At 36.7% G+C, this 21315-nt stretch overlaps 1 protein-coding gene across 6 annotated transcripts in view; it reads left to right on the top strand.

Annotated features, from left to right (window-relative positions):
- mtmr3 (myotubularin related protein 3) overlaps positions 1–19967 on the top strand; it is a 124138-nt gene extending 104171 nt beyond the window's left edge. For 3 of the 6 annotated variants that reach the window (XM_060843676.1, XM_060843674.1, XM_060843678.1), the window contains 4 exons: positions 4649–4759; positions 7357–7445; positions 11248–11274; positions 17783–19967. In XM_060843676.1, the coding sequence (XP_060699659.1) occupies positions 4649–4759; positions 7357–7445; positions 11248–11274; positions 17783–17954 (399 nt within the window). In that variant the 3' untranslated portion in view covers positions 17955–19967. Of the gene's footprint in view, positions 1–3007; positions 3085–4648; positions 4760–7356; positions 7446–11247; positions 11275–17782 lie in introns of those variants that run through there. The other 3 variants (XM_060843680.1, XM_060843677.1, XM_060843679.1) reach the window with 2 other exon arrangements.
- Positions 19968–21315: the final 1348 nt, after the last annotated feature.

Genomic DNA, 21315 nt, shown 5'->3' with positions numbered 1-21315 from the left:
AAGATACTAGTGAGAGTGGGCCATGACTTTTTGTGGCTAGTTGATGTTCATGTATCCTGGTGGCTAGTTTTCTGTTTATTTGCCCAATGTAGTGTTTGTTACAGTTCTTGTCAGGTATTTTGTAGATGACATTAGTTTTGCTTGTTTTCTGTATAGGGTCTTTCAAGTTCATTAGCTGCTGTTTTAGTGTGTTGGTGGGTTTGCGGGCTATCATGATGCCAAGGGGTCTCAGTAGTCTGGCAGTCATTTCTGAGATGTCTTTGATGTAGGAGAGAGTGGCTAGAGTTTCTGGATGTGTTTTGTCTGCTTGTTTAGATTTGTTGCTGAGAAATTGGTGGACTGTGGTTATTGGGTACCCATTCTTTTTGAATACACTGTGTAGGTGATTTTCCTCTGCTCTTCGTAGTTCCTCTGTCCTGCAATGTGTGGTGGCTCATTGAAATAATGTTCTAATTCAGCTTCATTTGTGGACGTTGGGATGATTGAGTCTGTAGTTCAGTATTTGGTCCAAATGTATTATTTTCCTATAGACGCTGGTTTGAAGTTCCCCATTAGCTGTTCGCTCGACTGTGACATCTAGGAATGGCAGTTTGTTGTTTGTTGGTAGTTTGAATGGCAGTTTGTTGTTCAGCAAGCAAACTTACATCCAGAAGTTCAACCTGAGCTACAAATCTTCTCAAAACTCATTTGACATAAATATAGCATGTTTGCTGAATGTGGGTGGCATCATCCAACAGCTAAGTACTTAAAAAACTGTCTCTATTGAGTCCACTGTTTGTGTTTATATTGTGTCTTTATCTTTTAGAGATGCATTGGGATGCTTTTTTAGTCAGTAGAATCTTTGAAATCAGATTGTCTATATCAACACGGCTTCTATTTTTATACTCCATTGCAAATTGGGTTTGGTTAGTATTTACTCTTGGACATCTACCAATCTGTACTTAATTGACATTTGGCTCAATCTTGTTTTCTGTTTAACTGTCACAGACCAGGCCAGGTGCCCTCAAAACATTCCAAGAAAGTGGCCCAGTCCCTAACTTTGCTAGTTGTTTTAAGCAGGTGTAACGCGGATATTCCAGGAGTGATGTATGGTCAAACCACTTAATTTTAAACAAAGCAGTTTATTTACAAGATTACCAAATGAAACATAAACAAAAGAGAACAGAATACCAAATAACTTATCTGAAAATCAAACAGACTATCCCAGTTTAATGATGCTGTTCCCAATACTTGCCCCATAAACAATCCTTGGCACAAAAGATAAAATCAAACACAGTCTCACAGGACTGAAGTCAGAGATGTTCAGCATGAACCTGCTTCTTTGGTTTCAGCAGCTTCGCAACTATCTGACTGCTTTCAGGAATAGCCAGACCAGACCAGAGAAAAGCTGAGCTGGGACAACTGACCACTACCCTTTCATTGTACAAGTGTTTTTTTTTAAACTTGGATACTGCCTCAGGCAAAAAGCTTTTGTTAGCTATAATAAAATTGGCCCTAAAACCGATCCAAACACAGAATTTTCAGAACCTGTGTTTATACGACCTCCTCGTTTTTTTTTAAAGAAACCAAGGACAACATAATCTTGTAAAAGAAGCATCACAGAACCTTCTAATTCCTGGATCCAGTTGTATGTACCATATTCTTTTGGAGTGCCTAACGATGATGAGTCTTTTCATCCCATGTCTACATGCCAAATTATGTACGTGTAAATCTTTGGCAGGATCGCTGGTTCAAGGGCGGCACGGTGGCTCAGTGGTTAACACTGCAGCATCACAGCGTCAGGGATCCGGGTTTGATTCCAGAATTGGGTGGCCATCTGCGTTGCGTTTGCATGTTCTCCCCGTGTCTGCGTCGGTTTCCTAAGTGCTCTGGTTTCCTCTCACAGTCCAAATATAGGTTAGGTGAATCGACCATGCAAAATTGTCCCCAGTGTTCAGGGATGTGTACATTATGTGCATAAGTCAGAGATAATGTAAAGTAATAGGGATGCGGAATACGTATTTTTTTAGATTACTTACAGTGTGGAAACAGGCCCTTCGACCCAACAAGTCCACACCGACCCGCTGAAGCGCAACCCACCCATACCCCTACATTTACCCCTTACCTAACACTACGGGCAATTTAGCATGGCCAATTCACCTGACCCGCACATCTTTGTGACTGTGGGAGGAAACCGGAGCACCCGGAGGAAACCCACGCAGACACGGGGAGAACGTGCAAACTCCACACAGTCAGTCGCCTGAGTCGGGAATTGAACCCGGGTCTCTGGTGCTGTGAGGCAGCAGTGCTAACCACTGTGCCACCGTGCCGCCCACGTCTGGGTGGGATACTCTTCGGAAGGTCATTATGGACTTGTTGGGCCTAATGGCCTGTTTTCTCATGATTGTCTTCAACTATGATATAGTTAATGGTTGAATGGCTCTCTAGTGCTCTCTGTCTAGGCTGACTTGGACAGCAAGAAGTCGAAGCTTTCATGAGAGAAGAAAACAATTGAAAATAGTGCGAAAAAAGAAGTTACAAATTTAAACTTAAGATGCACGTAAAAAACAAACTTTTTTAAATATATAAAAACGTTGCAAATACAGAATGCTGCCAATGCCTCTAGGTGATCATAGATATTAATATACATAGTAGACAAACCACTGTTTTCTAATCAACTTGGCCTCCAACAGGACACCATCTTGAGAAAGGAAGTGGAGAAATTTAGAGATGGTTGGAATCTATCATTATTATGGCATGTTACCACATTTAATTTTCTTAGGTGATCTTTATGTGTAATCTGTTGCCATTGTGAGGTTATGACACACTTAAGCATTCCATGAAAAATTGATTAATTACTTTTAATGCTATCATATATTCTACCATTTTGGAAATTTTTTAGATGTTCCTAGGAAGCAGATACAACAAAAGCCCTGCTCATTGGCTATTTGAGTGAAACATACAGTTTTATGACTTTTTAAAAATCCATTGGCATAACACTTTTTAAACTTTTGTATTTTCAAAATAGTGTATACATCCAGGAATTATTTTGGAATCTATTAGCGTAAAACGCTTATGATGATCCAGATTACTTAATGTCCACAGGTAATATATTTTTTCGATTGAGAATGTTTTTCACTCGGAGGGGAAATTTTGGGTAACAATCATTGAAACAGTATTTCAAATTCTTTACCTAAAAGGTCAATACTGAGAAGATAGCTTTGATAGGTTGCCATTGCAATCTAATATATTTTGAGTATTTTTTTTATGATGTATCGCACCATGATTACTTGGAGATATTTTGTGCTATGCTGATTCGTTGTGTTTTATAAAATTACTAAACATGATGGAATATGTTTACTGTTTTACCTGTTGATTGTTTGAGAATATTTTAATACCTAATTTGTTGCCACTGCTTCAAAAAACAGCCTGGGGCTCATTAAATAAGTGCATTGTATCCATTCCTGCAAACCCTGGTTAGTGCAGATTTGCGTAATATTTGGTTCAGCTGTCTGTGTTGTGGTTTATAGACAGAAAAAAGAACCTTCAAGACTCTTAATCTTACTCTTTTGTGCAGAGATCCCTAATGGAAATTGCAAATATATATTAGCATCAGTAAGGCATGGCTGTGATGACCTTTTCTGCCACTTAGCCTGCTATTGGTTTCCAGCCAACTTTTGTATATTATTATTACAAACAAAGTCATTGGTACTTTAATATTGGATAGATCACTGCCTTCTGAAAGGAATACTAGATAAGGAAATTATGTTGAATTCTATATGAAATTAGTTCACACTCCATTCTCTTTTTAAGACATACAACAATACCGAGCTGTTATTGGAACAGAATGCCACTTAAATTGATGTGGTTTTCAATGCCGTACAACTGTGCATCTAATTATCAAACTAGACAAATTTTACGTAATACTCCTGATTTATTGCACAGTTTTTTTTCTTGGAATAAGATTCCTTATCATGGTCTGAAGTTTACACACATTTGTTTATTCAAAATTTATGATCGTCTGATTATGGAAATGACATACATGAGAAGAGACTAATTCGATGACAAAGTCTGTCAAACTCTTTCTGAACTAAGGATTTTTTTTAAATGAGCAGAAAGCTTCTTGCCTCTCTGCAGGAGGGGAAAAGAACAGGCAAATTGAATTCAACTATTATCAATGCAAAACAGCAAAAATATATTTTATGTCTGACACACCTTTAACACATTTAACTTAAATGAAACTCTGGATTCATGGATTTGTTAGCAGCTATAGGATGTGTGATTTCCCCCCAAGGAAAAAGGGAATATATGATTTGGATTTCATGTACTAGATGACCTATTTTTGTAACTCATTTAATGTTTTTTGAATGATGTTCTAAGAGAGTTTACCAACTAATAACAAATATTTGATTATGAAGAATATTAGTGGTTTATATCATTGCTATAAACAGTGTTATTAATAAGAATATTCTGCATTTTTGAGATTGAAGATCTGAGTTCTTTTAGTATTCATATAAAATGCACATGTCTGAGGATTGTGATTCCATTAATGTTTTAGAAAACTATCTCCCTCTTAATAGTGAAGATGTAAGTACTTTGTTGCTGGGTTGCAAATACTTTGGTAGATTTGGATTGTACTTTACCATTCTTGTTTGTATTCTGTAATTAGACCTCTATCCCAGACTCTGAGAGCAATATGGATCAGAATTGCTTATCTCGCTGCAGCACAGAAATATTCTCTGAGACCAGCTGGGAGCAAGTGGAAAAACAGGACACAGAGGTAAGAAATGCAGCTTCAGTAAGAAATGGAAACTACAAAATGATTAAAAAATTGAGAGTTTCTGTTCTTTAAGCAAGCGTACTAGGAAGAAAAATATAAGCAGTGAAACTCTTCACTAGATGCAGAACAAATGCAATTCTTGAACAATTTGAAGGTTAGAGATAGGTGAAGCACAAAATAAGTGGAGAAAATTTCAATGGAACTTTTCAGGATGATATTCCGTCAGTAGTATTAGTAATCCACTATCAACTTTTAAAAAAACACTATAGGTTGACAGTTTAAGAACTGCTACAAATGACAAAGAAGAAAGAATAGACTGCATGAGAAAATGAGTGGTCAAGAAATTGATGAAGCATTGAATTAATGAAAAGGGCCAGGAACATCTTTGTGCAAAAGAAGTAAATTAAATTTCAGCTTAAGAAACCATGCAACAAAGATAGCGTGGCATACCAAAGTCAGAATTTTAAGACTATTCCGAAGTTAATTCACTCTCGGAGTTTACTATGGAGGTCAACTATACCAATTCATTCTTGATCTATTCACAAAGCTGTGCAAAGTCATGACATAGAACAGTACAACGCAGTAATAGGCCCTAAAGTGATGAGTACTGGGGTGTATACCTAAAGTAAAATTCATTCCCATTCACCACATTGATGTTTGATGCATCACTCATTCTTGTAAAAAGATATCTGCATTCGTCCAATTGAGCTCTACTGAGAATGTCACAATAGTAGGTCTTTAACTTGGGTATTATTATCATGGTTTCAAAGTATCTTGCCATTCCCATTAAGCTACTGCTCTATTAATTGAATAACTCCTTCATGGTGCCAAAGGTGGATAATCAAATGAAAACCATGATCATTGAATCCCATAGAATTATCATGAAAACTTTTTTGTAAATTCAGTTTTAATTTGAAATTCAATAATACAATGTTCAGTATGTGTGTTGGTGTTACTCACTGATCTCAATTGGATCATTTCAAAATGAGAATAGTGTACACTAGCAAATATCTGTTTGCTTACCATTTAAATGTGATGGAAGAAATGCTGTTGAAAAATATTGGAAAAAGCTATTTCGAAGAAAAGTTTTCCTCTGTTTAAAAATTAATGAGATGCTTCTGCCTTCCCCTTGCATCTGATTGTATAGGATCATCCATACGTAGTGAATAGACAATATTGTGCACTATAGGAATGAATCATTAACTCTATTAACTTTCTGTTGGCCTCAGTATACCTTCCAACCACTTTAGCCCATATTAATATCATCTTAGTATCTGAACCTTTAACTGAATGTTAATTTGTACCTAATTGAATTCTTGTAAAATGCTTTAGGACATTTTCCTAAGTAAAGTATGCATATATAAATGTAGGTTGTTTGCTGATTAAAGTATCTGGTCCTTGCCTGATTTACATTTTATTCCAAGATGGTGTACTTCTGAGGCCCTATAAGGCTCAGGTCAGACCACATTTGGAGTATTGTGCGCAAAACTTTGAGCCCCATATCTCAGGAGGTTCAGAAGAGGTTCAAGAGAATAGTCCCAGGAATGAAAAGCTTATCTGATGAGGAATGTTTGAGATTCTGGGTCTATACTTGATGAAGTTTAGAAGAATGAGTGGGGGGTGGGGGGGTGAGAAATCTAATCAAAACTTACAAAAAACTGTATGACCTGGATAGAATAGATGTTGGGAAGATGTTTCCATTCCTAGGAGAGGCTAGGACCCTAGGGCACAGCCTTAGAGTAAAGGCAAGACCTTTTAGAATGAGATAAGGAGAAATGTTTTCAGTCAGAATGGTGAATCTATGGAATTCACTGCCACAGAAGGCTGTGGAGGCCAGGTCATTGAGTATATTTAAGATGGAGATAGATAGGTTCTTGATTGTCAAGGAGGTGATGGGTTATGGATAGAAAGCTAGAGAATGGGGTTGAGAAACCTTTGAGCCATGATTGAATGGCAGAACATACACAATGGGCTGAATGGCCTAACTTCTGCTCCTATGTCTTATGATCTTATGTGTCAGTATATAAAGTCAAAAATGTTTGGTCCAGTAACTTACTCAAAACCAAGCCTTTCAATGTAAATTCTAAATCATAAGCCACTGTGTTATGATTTCTGGCAGTGTTTTTCTGAAGAACAATTTGAGAACAATCTGTTGTGATATCATTGTTCTCTGTTTGGAATATTAAAATTATCCATTGTAAATTAAAATTCCGAGTTTAGTTTTTATTTTCTCTCTTGCGTATTACTGATGCTCCTCCAGAATTCTTTTCCTTTTGTTACTAAAAACATCTGGCTGTTTTGTTTGTGTGTGTTTCACGCTTTCTCTGTCACGTCTACATTTAATTGATTTCTAGGGAATATTGTTTTAGATGGACATTCTGGTTTCCCAGTAGGAAACTTGTATATCAAAACCCTCTAGAATTCAATTCATACAGTCAATTATTTTGTCTGTGAGCATAGTAGGGATAAGCAATATTTAAAAGTTCAGTTTTTCCACACAGAGCAGTTTGAATTCATAATGAAGGGTAGGAATTTGTTACTTAGAAGACTAAAGTGCAGTTAAAATTTGGAAACTTGGAGTCGTATCTTTTTCGTAGGTGACTCGATGGTACCCTGATCATTTGGCTCCACAATGCTATGGCTGTGAAAGTCGATTTTGGCTGGCTAGCAGAAAGCACCACTGCAGGTACTGTATACAAAATATTGCACAGATGTAGCTAGATGTGTTTCTTTTGTCTACTCTTGTTTTTCATATGATGTGCCAGTTAGCTTAGACTATTACATAAACATGGATGCAATTAATTTTTTTAAAAAGGCTATAACCATATTCATTTATTTATATCTAAAAAAAATCACTACGTTAGACATATATGACTCAATGCCATACTAGCTACCAAAGATTCTTCAACTATGACATATATAAACAGTATATGGTTCAAGGAGTAGATCCATGTTATGATCTTTACAACATTGAATTTTGTTTTTGGCTAGCTATAACTTTAATGCAGACTGAAATCTTCCATTTAAAATGTGTAGTTCAGTTGTTCACCACTTATATAGTATTCCATAGCAAATGTTTTGAAATTTTTTATGCTGTAAAAATTTAGTTTGTAATTATATGTTCAGAGTTTGTGTTGGTCCTTCAATCAGTTCATGCTCAACAATTCATTCTCACTATCTACAAATGAATTTCCATTGATATGTTTTACTTGTCAAAATAATACAGGAAACAAGTATTTTGCTGTACTTTTTCTCAACTAAATACAATTTTCTTAGAGAGATCCTATATATCAAAGGAATTCAGAAGACATGAACAACATATGCACCCCCAGCAGTTACAAAGTGATAAATCTTTGGGAGCCAATTCTCTACCATCATGTTTTCTTTAAACAAGTGATTCGTTTACAGGAATGTAGCCACACCTTCCTTATTAGTTTTTTTTTACTCAGCCTCAAGCTGATTTATGATATATGTCACTGTCACTTTCACCATCCCTCTCTAGTTGTGTTGGAGATTATTATTCTAAATAATACATTTTGGTTTTAAATAGCTAATATAACATTTCTTCAATAACATGGTCTGTGACCTAGCTAATATGCTGTAGAAAGGAAAAACAGATATGAAATGGAGGACGTAAATAAGGACTTTTCCAACAGTGAACCAGCACGTAATTAAGAAGCATGTAGTTTCTAGGTGCACAATGTGGCAATGAACTGCTGCATCTGGTCCAATGAACACTAAGCCACATGAGCAGATGGATAGAAATAACTTAGTATCTTTCAGAATGCCCAAAGTTCTTCATAGCCAGAGAATTACTTTTGCAGTGCTATTACTGTTCTAATGTGAGAAATGCAAAGCTAACTTACACAGAGGAAGTCTCTCAATCAATAATATGAATATTACTAAAAATCTCTTTTCATTGAATAGGAAGAACTCGTTTTTTTTCATAGAATAGGTCATGAAAGAGTTAACACAAAAGGACATTTTAAAATTCATCTTGAAAGAGTTGGAACATGGTAGAAGGAAGAGAATTCCAGACGTTATGACGCAGATAGCGAAGCAGAGAAACGTCGCTGCACAAGAGGTCAAAATTCAAACAGCTCTTGGTTAGTTATTCAGCTAGAAGACCAGGGAGTGGGTGAAGCCATGGATGGATTTGAAAGCAGGATGAGATAATGTTTTTGTTTTCCTCAGTAATGCACCAATATTATCTAACAAAATAGACTTGTTAATAGGTTCCATACCTATTTGCTATGAGGCAGCTGTGCAACCTTGTACCCACTTCTTGTTTTCCCTTCTATGAATGTTCAAAAGTGTTTCTATTTCAAAGCAGTAAAACTGAGGTTTGAATCTCCTTGTCTATTTGCTCATCTCAGCCTATTTGGGCTGCAGTATTCTGTGATACTCCATAAATTGGATACTTTCCTGGAATTTCAAAAAATCTCTTCTCCATCTCCCATCAGCCACAATTTAATCTTTTTGAAGTTGAAGATGTTCAGGTTGGAAAGAAACAAGCGTACAATGAATTGTATTGACACAGTAGATCCAAATTAGAATGCAGTTTTCAGCAGAGAGCTATGTTCTGTACAACAGTGGCAATAGACATTCCCACCAGGTGCAGTGATGTAAGCTGGATGTCCTCACATTACAGAACCAATAAAACATGTTGAAGTATTCTCTTTAACCATTAGTTTGTCAGCACCCCAGAGAATTCCAATCTTCTAAAAGTGTTTTTTAAAGTGAAACAATTCATTCAAAATTCTTGACTCAAATCCTATAATAATAAAAGTATCATGCTTTTTTTTTCACAGTGTGTATATTTCTAAATACTGAGAAAATTTTGTGATTTAGTTTCAAATGTTTAAACTCTTCTTTTCCCTCTTTTTTTTTACTTGTAGCTATTTATAGATGTAGTTTTGTTCAGTAGTATTTTTGAACATTTATTTCTGTGACTCCAAAGGTCCCATTGTCCATTTTGAAGTAAGAACATCTTTTGAAAAAATTGCCTCTCTTCCACAGCATGCTGAAAAACATTTTTCAGGCAACTGAGTGCCAGCTTTAAGGATAATATAACCATGTCACAGACTTGAACAGTTCAATCTTTTGGTTTGACAAAGACCAGTATAGAAGTTATTTTATCTACAAAGCTGTTTGTGAAACAAGAGAGGTCATCTGTGATGAAGTAATGGTTACCACTGTTTACACTTGAAGATAAGATATTTTAGGTGCGTTCACTCCCCCGCCTGAGAAAATAATTTTTAAAATTTTACTTCAAATCTTGGAGAATTTCAAATCTTGCAATAAGTTTTGTTTTAGTAATGTTTCCTGTGTAATTGTTAAACATTGTTCAAGCACAATACAGAACTGGACATGCAAGCAAATAAAGGTTCCATTTTTAAAACTGACTGCCTTGTTCACATTTCTGTTGGTGTTCTGTCTTTGCAACATGTTATAATGAGCCATAATTTCCTCCAGTTAAATCTCAACGACCAAAACATTCATACTGAACCCTTGCCAGAGTGCCTACAGTTTGCTATTGTATCTTTTCCTACCCACGGGCTGTATTAAAAATCCATAAGTTCAGGGTCTTTCATGATACAGGGCAGTTTCCAACCCATATCTTCACCAATGCTAAGACTACTTGTTTCTATTTCTACAACATTTATAGTATCCTTCTCCTCTCGACCAAAATATTTATTCCTGACTTTATCATTGCACACCAACCACATCTGTGACACCTTCTTTGCCTCTAAAGCTTCACCATGCATACAAGTTATCCAAAACTCCAGTGCCAAATCTTGGATCATATTCATTTCTAGTTTACTTCCACTTTTCTCAATGTACAGTGACTCCAGTTGCTAATTTACCCATCAACTTGTTTCCCTTCCTCCAAAAGCAGAACAAATGGGAAGTTCCTTCCATAGCTCTATTCACCTTATCTCTGAATTCTGTTACCTGTATAGTCTGTTGTAACCTTTAGCTTAACTCTGATTTCCTCTGATGTATTTCTCCCACCTTCTTAGGCTCAGCTGAGGCAAACTCCTCTTCATTTCCTTTCTCCCTATCTGTAAATCCCTTTCCAAAGTCTAGATTTTAGTAGTGTCTTTGCCACTTCATCCTCACACCTTTGCACAATGCCCATGTGTTTCTCTATAAAGAATCTCTGAGTATTTTATGTTCAAGGCAGGACAGAATCTGATTAGTTTCCATGACATATTGACATCACTTCAGAGTGAGTGTTAAACAAGTAATGTTTAATGAAGGGGATTTTTAAGTGATGCTTCTGTTTTGCGAATTAAAACTCAATCAACTGTGCTTCCTCTCTTAAGATAATATTATTGGTAATAACTTGCATATTTCTAAAATGCTTCTATCATTATAAAGTAGCAGCATATTGTTTTTCATTTGTTTGTATCCCCTCGCTGTTACCCTGCTGATTTGCACCTTTTCCTTAGTTTCCCTCTGAGCTGTTTTTTTCCATCTTGCAGGGACAGGGAGCCTGTTGATGACACATGGTGAGCATTTTCAACAGTCTTCTCTGTCTCTTGTTTGTCTTCATTTCCTGGTGATGTTGACTTAGCATTTACTTGTGTCTTAATCACTAAACTTTCTCCTTCAATTTGAGACCATGTTTAATTGAATTCGAAGGAATTACAAGTTTAAAAAAGACCTATCCCCAAATGGTATTTATAAGTCATGTTAAAATTACACAACTTGCTAAATAGTAAACAAATTGACTTCTGCAATTATCACCTCTTTATTACACACATTTAATCATGCTAAATGAATGAATCCTTCCAATATTTTTATGTTTAGAGCACATTATGTTTTGAATTAGCTTGATAACAAAGGTTATATCAATTGGGTGCACTCCTACATAACATTGTAATTACTAAAATTTAGCTTATCCATACATAATATGAATGTTGTTTATTTTTTACTACTTAATTTTTACACAGTTCACTTCTAAAGTATTGAGGTTTAGTTGTCCTGAATATGAGCAGAAAGTACACCTTTTAACCGCCTTAATTTGACAACTTATTTTGAAATTTTGGATGTTTTTCTTTCAGCTTCTTGTTAAAACAATGCTAATGAATGTTGGTGCTCTGCATGTTAACCCTCTAAATAAAGCTTTTAGTTTAATTGTTAGCTGCAGTAGTATAATTTTGCCATTTCATAGTGTACAAAGTGATCAAAGAAGTGATGAAAACTCATTAAAACAGTTCTAGTGAGAAGTTTGTTCTGATCCATTCCAACTGATCATTCATTGGATATGAATGTTTAACTGCCCAATATCTTACATGATTAAACCTTGCAACAGACTTAAGAAATTAGGTCCAAGAAAATAAACTGTTTTTACATTTCGTGTGTAAAACTGGTGAAAGTGGCTAGCTCATCTAATCTAAAAACTGTGCAAGGTATATAAAATTTAAGGAAAAATTATTCAAAATAGAATGATTAAACATATTATTTTAAAAATTTAATACCTTTCATTGATCTAGTAAATTAGAAGAAACTGTGAAAACATTTGTTTCATTTTAGTTTGATTTTTTAAAAAGATCTCAAATCTTACACTTACAATATAGCTATCTATTTAAGTTACGAGATGCTACCTTATATTGAGCTCTTTTATCCAATGATCATTTGATACTCGTGAAAGACATAATCATAATCCAGACTAATTCTACTTCCAAGACCCATGAACTAGAAAACATTTAGATTTTACCAGTCATGAGTCAACTCTAAGCATATAGTGAAAATCACTGAGAAAAGGACAGGGTGAGAAGGAAGGTGGTGAGGATGACGTTGAGTCTGCAGAGGGATATAGACAAGTTTTATGCTCTGTTTCTTTTAAATAAAGGCCGACATTTCAATTTTCTTTTATTACCTGATGAGCTTGTATGCTAGATTTTTTTGATTTATGCATAAGGACTCTCAAATCCCTTTGTACTGTAGCTTTCTACAGTCTTTATCCATTTAAATAATATTCAGCTCTTCTATTCTTGCTGCCAAAATACATAACCTCACATTTTCCTACATTAAATCCAAGCTGCCAAGTTTTTGTCCCCTTGTCTATCAGAGACAAAAAAAAATGCAGATGCTGGAATCCAAGTTAGACAAGCAGGAGGCTGAAAGAACACAGCAAGCCTGGCAGCATCAGGAGGTGAAGAGTCAACGTTGTCTATTTCGACCTGTAAATTCTTTGTGTCATCTTCACCACTTGGCTTTCCACATATTTTTGAGTCATCCACAAAACTCTCTTCTTTTTTGTACTTTCAATTCCCTCATCTAAGCTATTAACATCTATTGCAAATAATTGTGGCCTGAGCACTGATCCCTGTGGTACTCCACAGTTTGGCTTCCTGAAAATGCCCTTTCAATTCTGTTTTCTATTTGTTAGCCAATCCTCTAATCATGCTATGATAAAAGCAAAATACTGCAGATGCTGGAATTTGAAAAAATAACTAAGTACTGGAGCAACTCAGCAGGTCTGGCTGCACCTGCAAAGAAAGAAAGTGTTAATGTTTTGAGTCCAGCAAAAGAGGTGGGGCCAAGTAGAGCGAGGGTATCCAAAACAGAGAAAAGAAGTGATAGTTGTGGTAAAGGAGAGATAGGGGTGTAAAACAGATGTAAACGAAGGTGCAAAAACGATAAAATGCATCCAGTCAACAAGTCAAAAACAAGACAGGACAGGAGAAGTGTGAGCAATATAAGTAAAATGGAAGACAGAGGTCATACTTTTGAAGTTGTGGAACTCGATCTTGAATTCCTGAAACTGTGAAGTGCTCAGGTGGTGTTTCTCCAGCTTGCATTGAGCTTCCTCAGGATGGATTGCCTCATTATCTAAGGAGTTGCAACTGGAGCTGAACACTGTGCAATCATCAGTGAATATCCCCACTTTGTATGATAAAGGAACAGCACCTGGTCTTTTCCACACATGCTGCTTGAAGGAACTATCTAAAAGCATTCTATTTACTCATTGAAGCTATTTTTCTAGTTTATATTTATATTAAGATCACCCTTAATCATTGCTGTCCCTGATCATAAAAGCATAATTTGTCTTCATCTACATCCTTCCTACAATAAGATTGCTGTATGGGGACCTATAGATCACTCTCACAAGGGATCCCCCACATGGCTTCATCTTCATATAAGTATCTTCATATAACTATTCTTACTCTTCTTGACTGCTATATAGTATTCAGAAGTATTGGGGTGGCACGGTGGCTCGGTGGTTAGCACTGCTGCCTCACAGCATCAGGGTCCCAGATTCGATTCCAGCCTCGAGCAACTGTCTTTGTGGAGTTTGTACGTTCTCCCCGTGTATGCGTGGGTTTCCTCCGGGTGCTCTGGTTTCCTCCCGCAGGCTAGGTGAATTGGCTATGCTATGTTGCCCATAGTGTTAGGTGCATTAGTCAGAGGGAAATGGGTCTGGGTGGTTACTCTTCGGAGGGTTGGTGTGGACTGGTTGGGCTGAAGGGCCTGTTTCCACGCTGTAGGTAATCTAATCTAATCTAAACCCGGTCTTGTCATGGTGCAAGACACACCTTTGTAATAGCCATCAGATCATTTAGTGTGCACTATCAATTCACTTTGTTATTAATACTACAAATGCTAAAAAAAATAGTATTTGCTTTTTATTATCCTGTGTTTTATAGCATTTAGTCTTGACTACTGATATATTCTTTGGTGGGTTTTTTTGTGTCTGACCTTTCCTACCAGTTTCATTGTCCTTTATATTCCACATTAAGAGTTTGCTCTCTTGTCTCAACTGTATTGTTTGATTTGTTATATTTACCCGAGACTGATCATCCTCCTTTCCCTCCCCCAAACCACCCACAATTTAATTTAAAACCCTCTCTGTTTCCCTGGTTATGCAAGAACACCAGTCCCAGGACAGTTCAAGTGTAAGACCTTCCAAACAGTACAGATCCCACATTTCACAGTGCTGGTTGACCCTATCCACCAGAACGCACTTCTCCCATACCAGTCTTTGAGCATACGTTCACTTCTCTAATCTTATTCCTTCTATGACAGTTTGCACATGGCTCAGATAGTAATCCAAAGATTATTATTTTTGAGTTTTTGTTTTTAATTTTAGCACCTTACTTCTCAGTAGAACCTCTATTCTTGTTCTACATATGTCATTGATACTAACATGGACCACGACCATCGAATCCTCCCCTTCTCACTGCAAGTCTTTTAGCCAGAACAGAGATCACACACCTCAACTCTGGGCAGACAATCTCGCCACCTGAGCCCTCACTTCTTTGCTCCAGAGAACATTGTTAATTCTCTGTCACTGTACTGTCCCCTACTACTTCTGCTTTTCTCATGGCATTCTCTCTCCTTGCCTCTTCGCTTGTTCATACCTCCGCTCTCTCTCTCTGTCACTCACTCACTCACTCACACCCCTTCCTGTACCACAGTGCCATGGCCAATGAGTTCATCTACCTTGCAGTACTCACTCCTATTCAATATTCAAAAAAGCTGAAAAACCATAAAGCTGTCAAATAATCACAATGTCCCCTTGCTTACCTCGCCTTTGTATCCCTGACCACTGACCCAGTCAGAAGACCCAATTATTGGGAGTATGATCATCTCCTGGAATGAAGTGTCAGGAAACATTCCCCTCCCTAGTGTGTTACTGTGCTTGCAGCTTACTTACTGCAGACGTATTTGTTGTTCACCATGATCGGATCCAGAAGCTCCCACATTCTACAACGGCAGCGGATCTACCCTACCATGTCTAATGTGTTAATTGCTAATTACATCATTAATCATAAATATGGTCCACACCTTAAAAGAACAGTCCAATATTTACAGTATTGCCAAAACTTGCAGTTTCTAGTAATACCAGCAATTGAATTACCTACTGCTGCACAAAATTGAAAATGAAGTGCTAAAAATGGGGAGAAATGTGGGCACATTCACTAAGATCCTTTGCTGAACACTTCATTCATTGCCAGAGGATGTGGTGGAGGCTGGTACAATTGCAACATTTAAGAGGCATTTGGATGGGTGTATGAATAGGAAGGGTTTGGAGGGATATGGGCCAGGTGCTGACAGGTGGGATTAGATTGGGCTGGGATATCTGGTTAGCATGGACGGGTTGGACCAAAGGATCTGTTTCCATGCTGTACATCTCTATGACTCTACATCTTTCCCCAAGCATTAAATTCCCAGATACTGTATACTCAAAAAGCCCTGTCTCACTCAAGTCAAGTTTTCCTCATATTGCCACGTTCTTTGATTGTATGTGCATTTTAAAATCCCTTTTTTATACAGAATTGTGATGAGTCACACTCCAGTTTATTTTCTTGCTACAGTAATCAACACCTAATCAAGCCCCTATTCAAACAAGGTGTTTCACGTGATTGCTAACTGCCACAGTTAGCAGTTGCCTATTTAACTAGGCTATTTTAATAAAAAGTCTGTTAGTTCTCTGTCAGAATCTGATTCTTACTCTAAGTGGAACTTTAACAAGATTTGAAAAAAATTTACCAGTTGAATTGTCGCCTTGAATCAAATTTACAAGTATACTGTGATTCGGGAAAAGTCTCCCTGACCCTTTGTCATCTATTTGTTGTAAGTTCACTTAACCCTGTCTGTTGCCTGCTGCTTGTGTTTAGCATGCAAATACTCCTGTGCTGTAACTTCATGGTGTTGCAACTCATTTTTAAGTATGTCTAGAGCTGTTCCTGACATGCCTTGCTGCACTTTGATTTGAACCAAGCTTGGTTTGATGGTAATCATAAAGTGTGATATGCTGTTTACATGTTGTGATTGATAAACTCTGCTGATGCTGATGGCCCTCATGGAGACCCATCTCTGGTGGTCTGTCCAGTTGGTAGGATGGGCCATAACCAAAGGTGGTCATGTCTGGGAAATTATCTATCTTTATGGAAGAATGATTGTCAGGTTGTTGCTTGACTAATCTGTGGGACAGCCCTCTCAATTATGACACCAGCCCCTAGATGTGACTAAGGAGAATTTAAAAAGAGAGTATACAGGGCTGGGTTTATCACTAATGTTTACAGTGTCCACGTCAATGCCAGTTGGTCAGTATGGTTTCATGAGAGGCTTGCTAAACAAGGGCATTTAAGAGGATCTGGAGTCACATGTAGGTCAGACCAGGTAAGGACATCCTAAATGGAATAGTGTAGGTCAGATTGGTTTTACAGGTCGGCACAACATTGAGGGCCGAAGGGCCTGTACTGTGCTGTAATCTTTTGTTCTATAAGGGACATAAGTGAACCAGATTTTTTTTTTAACAATAATGAACAAGCTTTTAATATTTTCTAATCAACCCGTTCAGAGATGTCATTACACACTTCCGAAGCAGATAGAACTTGAACCTGGGTCTCCTGGCCCTGAGATAGGGACACTGTCATGGTGCTACACAAGCCCTTGACAAAGCTTTAATGTTATTTTCTAATCAATCTGTTTAGATATTACTACACACCTCTGGAACAGGTGAGACTTGAACCTGGGCCATGTGGCTCAGAAGTAGGACCACCACCACCACCATTACCACCGCTACATTACAATGGCTCTTCAACAAGCTTTTAATTCTAGATTTATTGATTGGCTTCACATGTTGTCATCTGCCATTTTGAGATTCAAATCCATATCCCAGAGCATTGTTTTGGTTCTCTGGATTACTGGTCCAGTGACATTGCCACTACCTCTCCTGGTTCTGTTTTCATTATCTTCAGAAGACAAGTACTTAAACTGAGCTTTTTGTGTTTTACTGGGGACTTGAAAGAAATAATCACCATTATATTCATGAATCCATTTACCTTTAATAATTTTTCTGTCAGTGTAAGCATTTAGTAACTGTGAACCTTGTGCATGCAAAATCACTGATAATTGTTAAAAACTGAACTTTACTACTGGAGTTGAGTTTGATTAATATTTGTCTATGAAGAACCCAATATTTTTTGCAAGTTTAATATAAAAAGATGAAACAAGATCTTAATTAAAAGCAAAGTAATGATCTGCTTATTTGTTCCTTCAAAGGAATTGTGGGAATGTGTTTTGCTCAAGTTGTTGCAACCAGAAGATCCCAGTGCCGAGTCAACAGCTTTTTGAGCCTAGCCGCGTCTGTAAATCCTGCTACAGCAGCCTTCAGCCAAATGGGTCCACGCTGGAGATAGAACTGGAGAAACCCATTGCAGCTACTTCAAACTAAGGCAATGCCTTTCCTCCGACAAACACGCACATTTATGGGATGGTACATAAGAAGCCAAGCACTTTGGTTACTGTGCACTTGAGTGAGGACTGAATGCACAGTATTGCTTGGAAGTTGTAACAGGATGTGGTGGATGGAGATACATGTGGATAAAATAACTTAAAACTGTTTGGAAGTTTATTTTATGGTGGCTTGTGGCGATTGGGATAGAGTGGGCAGTGCAGTATATTACTGTATTAACCAAAGGCCTTAGACTTGCAGAAGTGGTAAGCAAATTTTTATCGAGCAGTCACATCAGCACACTACTCCCTCTACAGGCTTAATTGAATATATAACATCTTAAAATAGATCAGTGTTAATTATGTTCCTTTTATTTACAAAAGAAAATTGATTTTTGGCATGTGTACAGCAAGTATTATAAATGCCCTATAGTTACAGCAAAATGAATTTGCCGTGAACTGATGGGCACTGAAGGAATTATATATTTTAAGTTTTGTTTACACAATGTATGGTAAGCTCAAACATTTTTGTCTATTTGGAACAGGATTTCTTTTGAGCTTGGTGAATAAACCTTTTTCTGCTCTGATTCTGAAATGTGAATGAAGGTTAGAGGAGGTCAAGAAATAAGTTCTAGATAGGTGCCATTGGTTACGAAATGATACGGGTTTCTGGGATTGTGTTTTAAATGCATACTTTGACATTTGTCATTTCATTTTTTCATGCAAGCACTTTTTTTTAATTTTTCTCTTTGTATATAAAGAGGACAAAACGCTATTGCTAGCTATATAGCACTCTTACCTAAAAGATATTAAGTGCTCCTTGACCCACCATGAATAGAGATGTTTTGTTTTACAATTTTGTTTTTAAAAGCAGCAATTGCTGTAGGCATTTTTCAAAGATGTAAAGAAAATTACAAGTACAGCATTTGTATGAAGCTTATGCTAACTCTTAGCTATTTTGTTACTTTGTTATTAATGAGCAGTGTTTAATACATATGCATATATATAAAATAAAATTGTGGGCCAGTGGTTATACAGGTAAAAAAAAACACCAAGTGCTTTCTCTCCCATTTGACTTAGAAAATTAACTTCATGGTTAGATCATTTAAGAATAATGAGCTGTAAGGTAATCATTTAGAGCATTTTATGCAAACTCTTTCTTGTTCCCCTCTTTGTTCTGCCATTAAAGAGTTAAACAAAAACATTGCAGCACAATTTCGGTTTCAAAGTATCTTCATATCAGCCACGTTTTCCCCACTACCAAGAGGCAGGAAAGGTCCATTTTTCAGAACATAACAGCAATTGATCCTTGTAACAAACAGGAAATAATAGTTCTGATTGTTATTGCAAATTGCAGCTTGGTATTATACCAATGCTGTGCTTTTGAATTATTCTGGAATCATTTGTGCATTCTTTTTAGCAAAAGTGACTAAAAATTCCATATTATAAGCCTGCTAGAGCACAGTAGAACTTTTTTTATAATATGACTAACCACACCAAATTCACAGTAAAAACTGTTTTAGTGAGAGCATATGACAGACTGCACTTTATCAGTACATTAGTTGCTTTGTTAATACAATACCATATTTACTTTACAGCCTTCAGTTCTTTCATGTTGGACTTGAAATTAGAAATCCACCTCATCCTGGTGCTCAATTTCACACAGTTGAATGTGTTGAATACACAAAGTAACATCATCTGGGTTTAGAACAAAAGTTAAAATGCTGCTAAATTTACTTTGAACAGTCTAGTCTGATCTGTTTTTCTTTTGTCTTCTCATCCTGTCTAAGTGACTGTTATCCTTCAGTGATAATGGTAGATACTTCTGATTGTACACTCAAGTGGAATTTGTAAAGTAGCACTTAAAGCCAGGCTTTAATTGCTTTAAGAAATGATGCCACAAAGCTGGGTGTTGAAAATGTAGTGCTTACCTGTTTGTAAGCTTTCATGGCATATACTCTTCTGTAGCCTCAGAATGATTTATTTAAATTTAAATAAATTTGTCATTTTCATATATTGTCTTTTATCTCGAATTTGAAGAGTCTATTTTCTCTCTTAATGCTTTACTTTGGGTTGAAGGGGTACTCGTTGGCATTTTAGTTGCTGCAATGATTTACCATCTACAGTGGATTGAATATTTTACTGATACATTAGATAATTTCTTCTTAAAACTTGTAGGATTTTATTCAATACAGGGACAACACAACCAGATATTAGGATATTATAAATGTTTATATGAAAATAACTGACAGGAAGAGATCACTCTTGCGAAATAATATGCCTCCATATCTTGAGGGTGATCCTTTGAACATCTTAAATAGCTAGAAGATTTCTTGAAGTTGAAAGTTCTGACTGCATTGCTAATTATTTTGTAAATTGTTTGAATGAAAGTTTTCAATTATGTTTCTTGCTTTTGAAGATTTTCTTCTTTACAACACGCCCAGATTTTGCCCTTCTAATTTCCACTTTCCCATCATGCTCAAACAGAATTTTGTAGCTGAGAGATTGGGTAATTTGTAACCACTCTGGTTTTCAAAATAACCCAGTCAGAATTCACACATCAAATCTTTCAAAATATTGTCTATAATAATCAGGGTATTTGGTGTACGTGCCACTATTGACAAACTTCTCTTCAGAATCTTTATTTTCACATGGCCATCCGCTTTGGATAATAAGTACTTGCACTTAACTGCAGCTTGACTGTATGACCACCAGTACTGCTACTTTGGCCTCCTGTTACCATCATGATGCACATCAAAGCTGCAAATTTTAATTAATTTACCAGCAATCTTAACGTAGGATTTCTGCATTGAGATGATTCTGTTGCATTTATTTTTAGGAAGAAGCATAATGAGAACTTCAACCTAACCTTTTTCTGTTTGAATACAACAAATTTTGCAGTATTTTTCCTGTTAAGAGATTACATTTTACTCTGAGAGATTTCACACAGTGTGTCTTGGTTGCATTGCTCCTAGATACCACTGTGTCTGTCAAGGCCACAGCCCTGCTTGTCAGTTTGAAAGGAAGGCCTGGGGAGAGCAGGGTAATAATGCTTTCTTAGGACCATGTTGATTTCAAGTTGACATGCCTAACCTTTCATGACAATATTTTTAAAAATGCTTCAAAGGTTTGGCAGCTTTGGCTGTGAGAAAGACAGTTAATGAATCGGGTCAAAAATAAAATCACAACTTATCAGGACACGAGTACGGGAGTTCCTCTGGGTCGCATGCTTTCAGCTGCTTCATCAATGACCTTCCGATCATTGTGAAGTCAGAAGCAGGAACATTTGCTCATGATTGCAAAATGTTTAGCACCATTCACCAGTCCTCAAATACTGAAGCAATCTCTGCCAATATTCAGCA

The sequence above is a fragment of the Hemiscyllium ocellatum genome, chromosome 24 (assembly GCF_020745735.1).
Source record: "Hemiscyllium ocellatum isolate sHemOce1 chromosome 24, sHemOce1.pat.X.cur, whole genome shotgun sequence".
Lineage (NCBI taxonomy): Eukaryota > Metazoa > Chordata > Chondrichthyes > Orectolobiformes > Hemiscylliidae > Hemiscyllium > Hemiscyllium ocellatum.
Note: the sequence above shows the minus strand (reverse complement) of the source record. Positions and strands in the feature narration are given on the sequence as shown.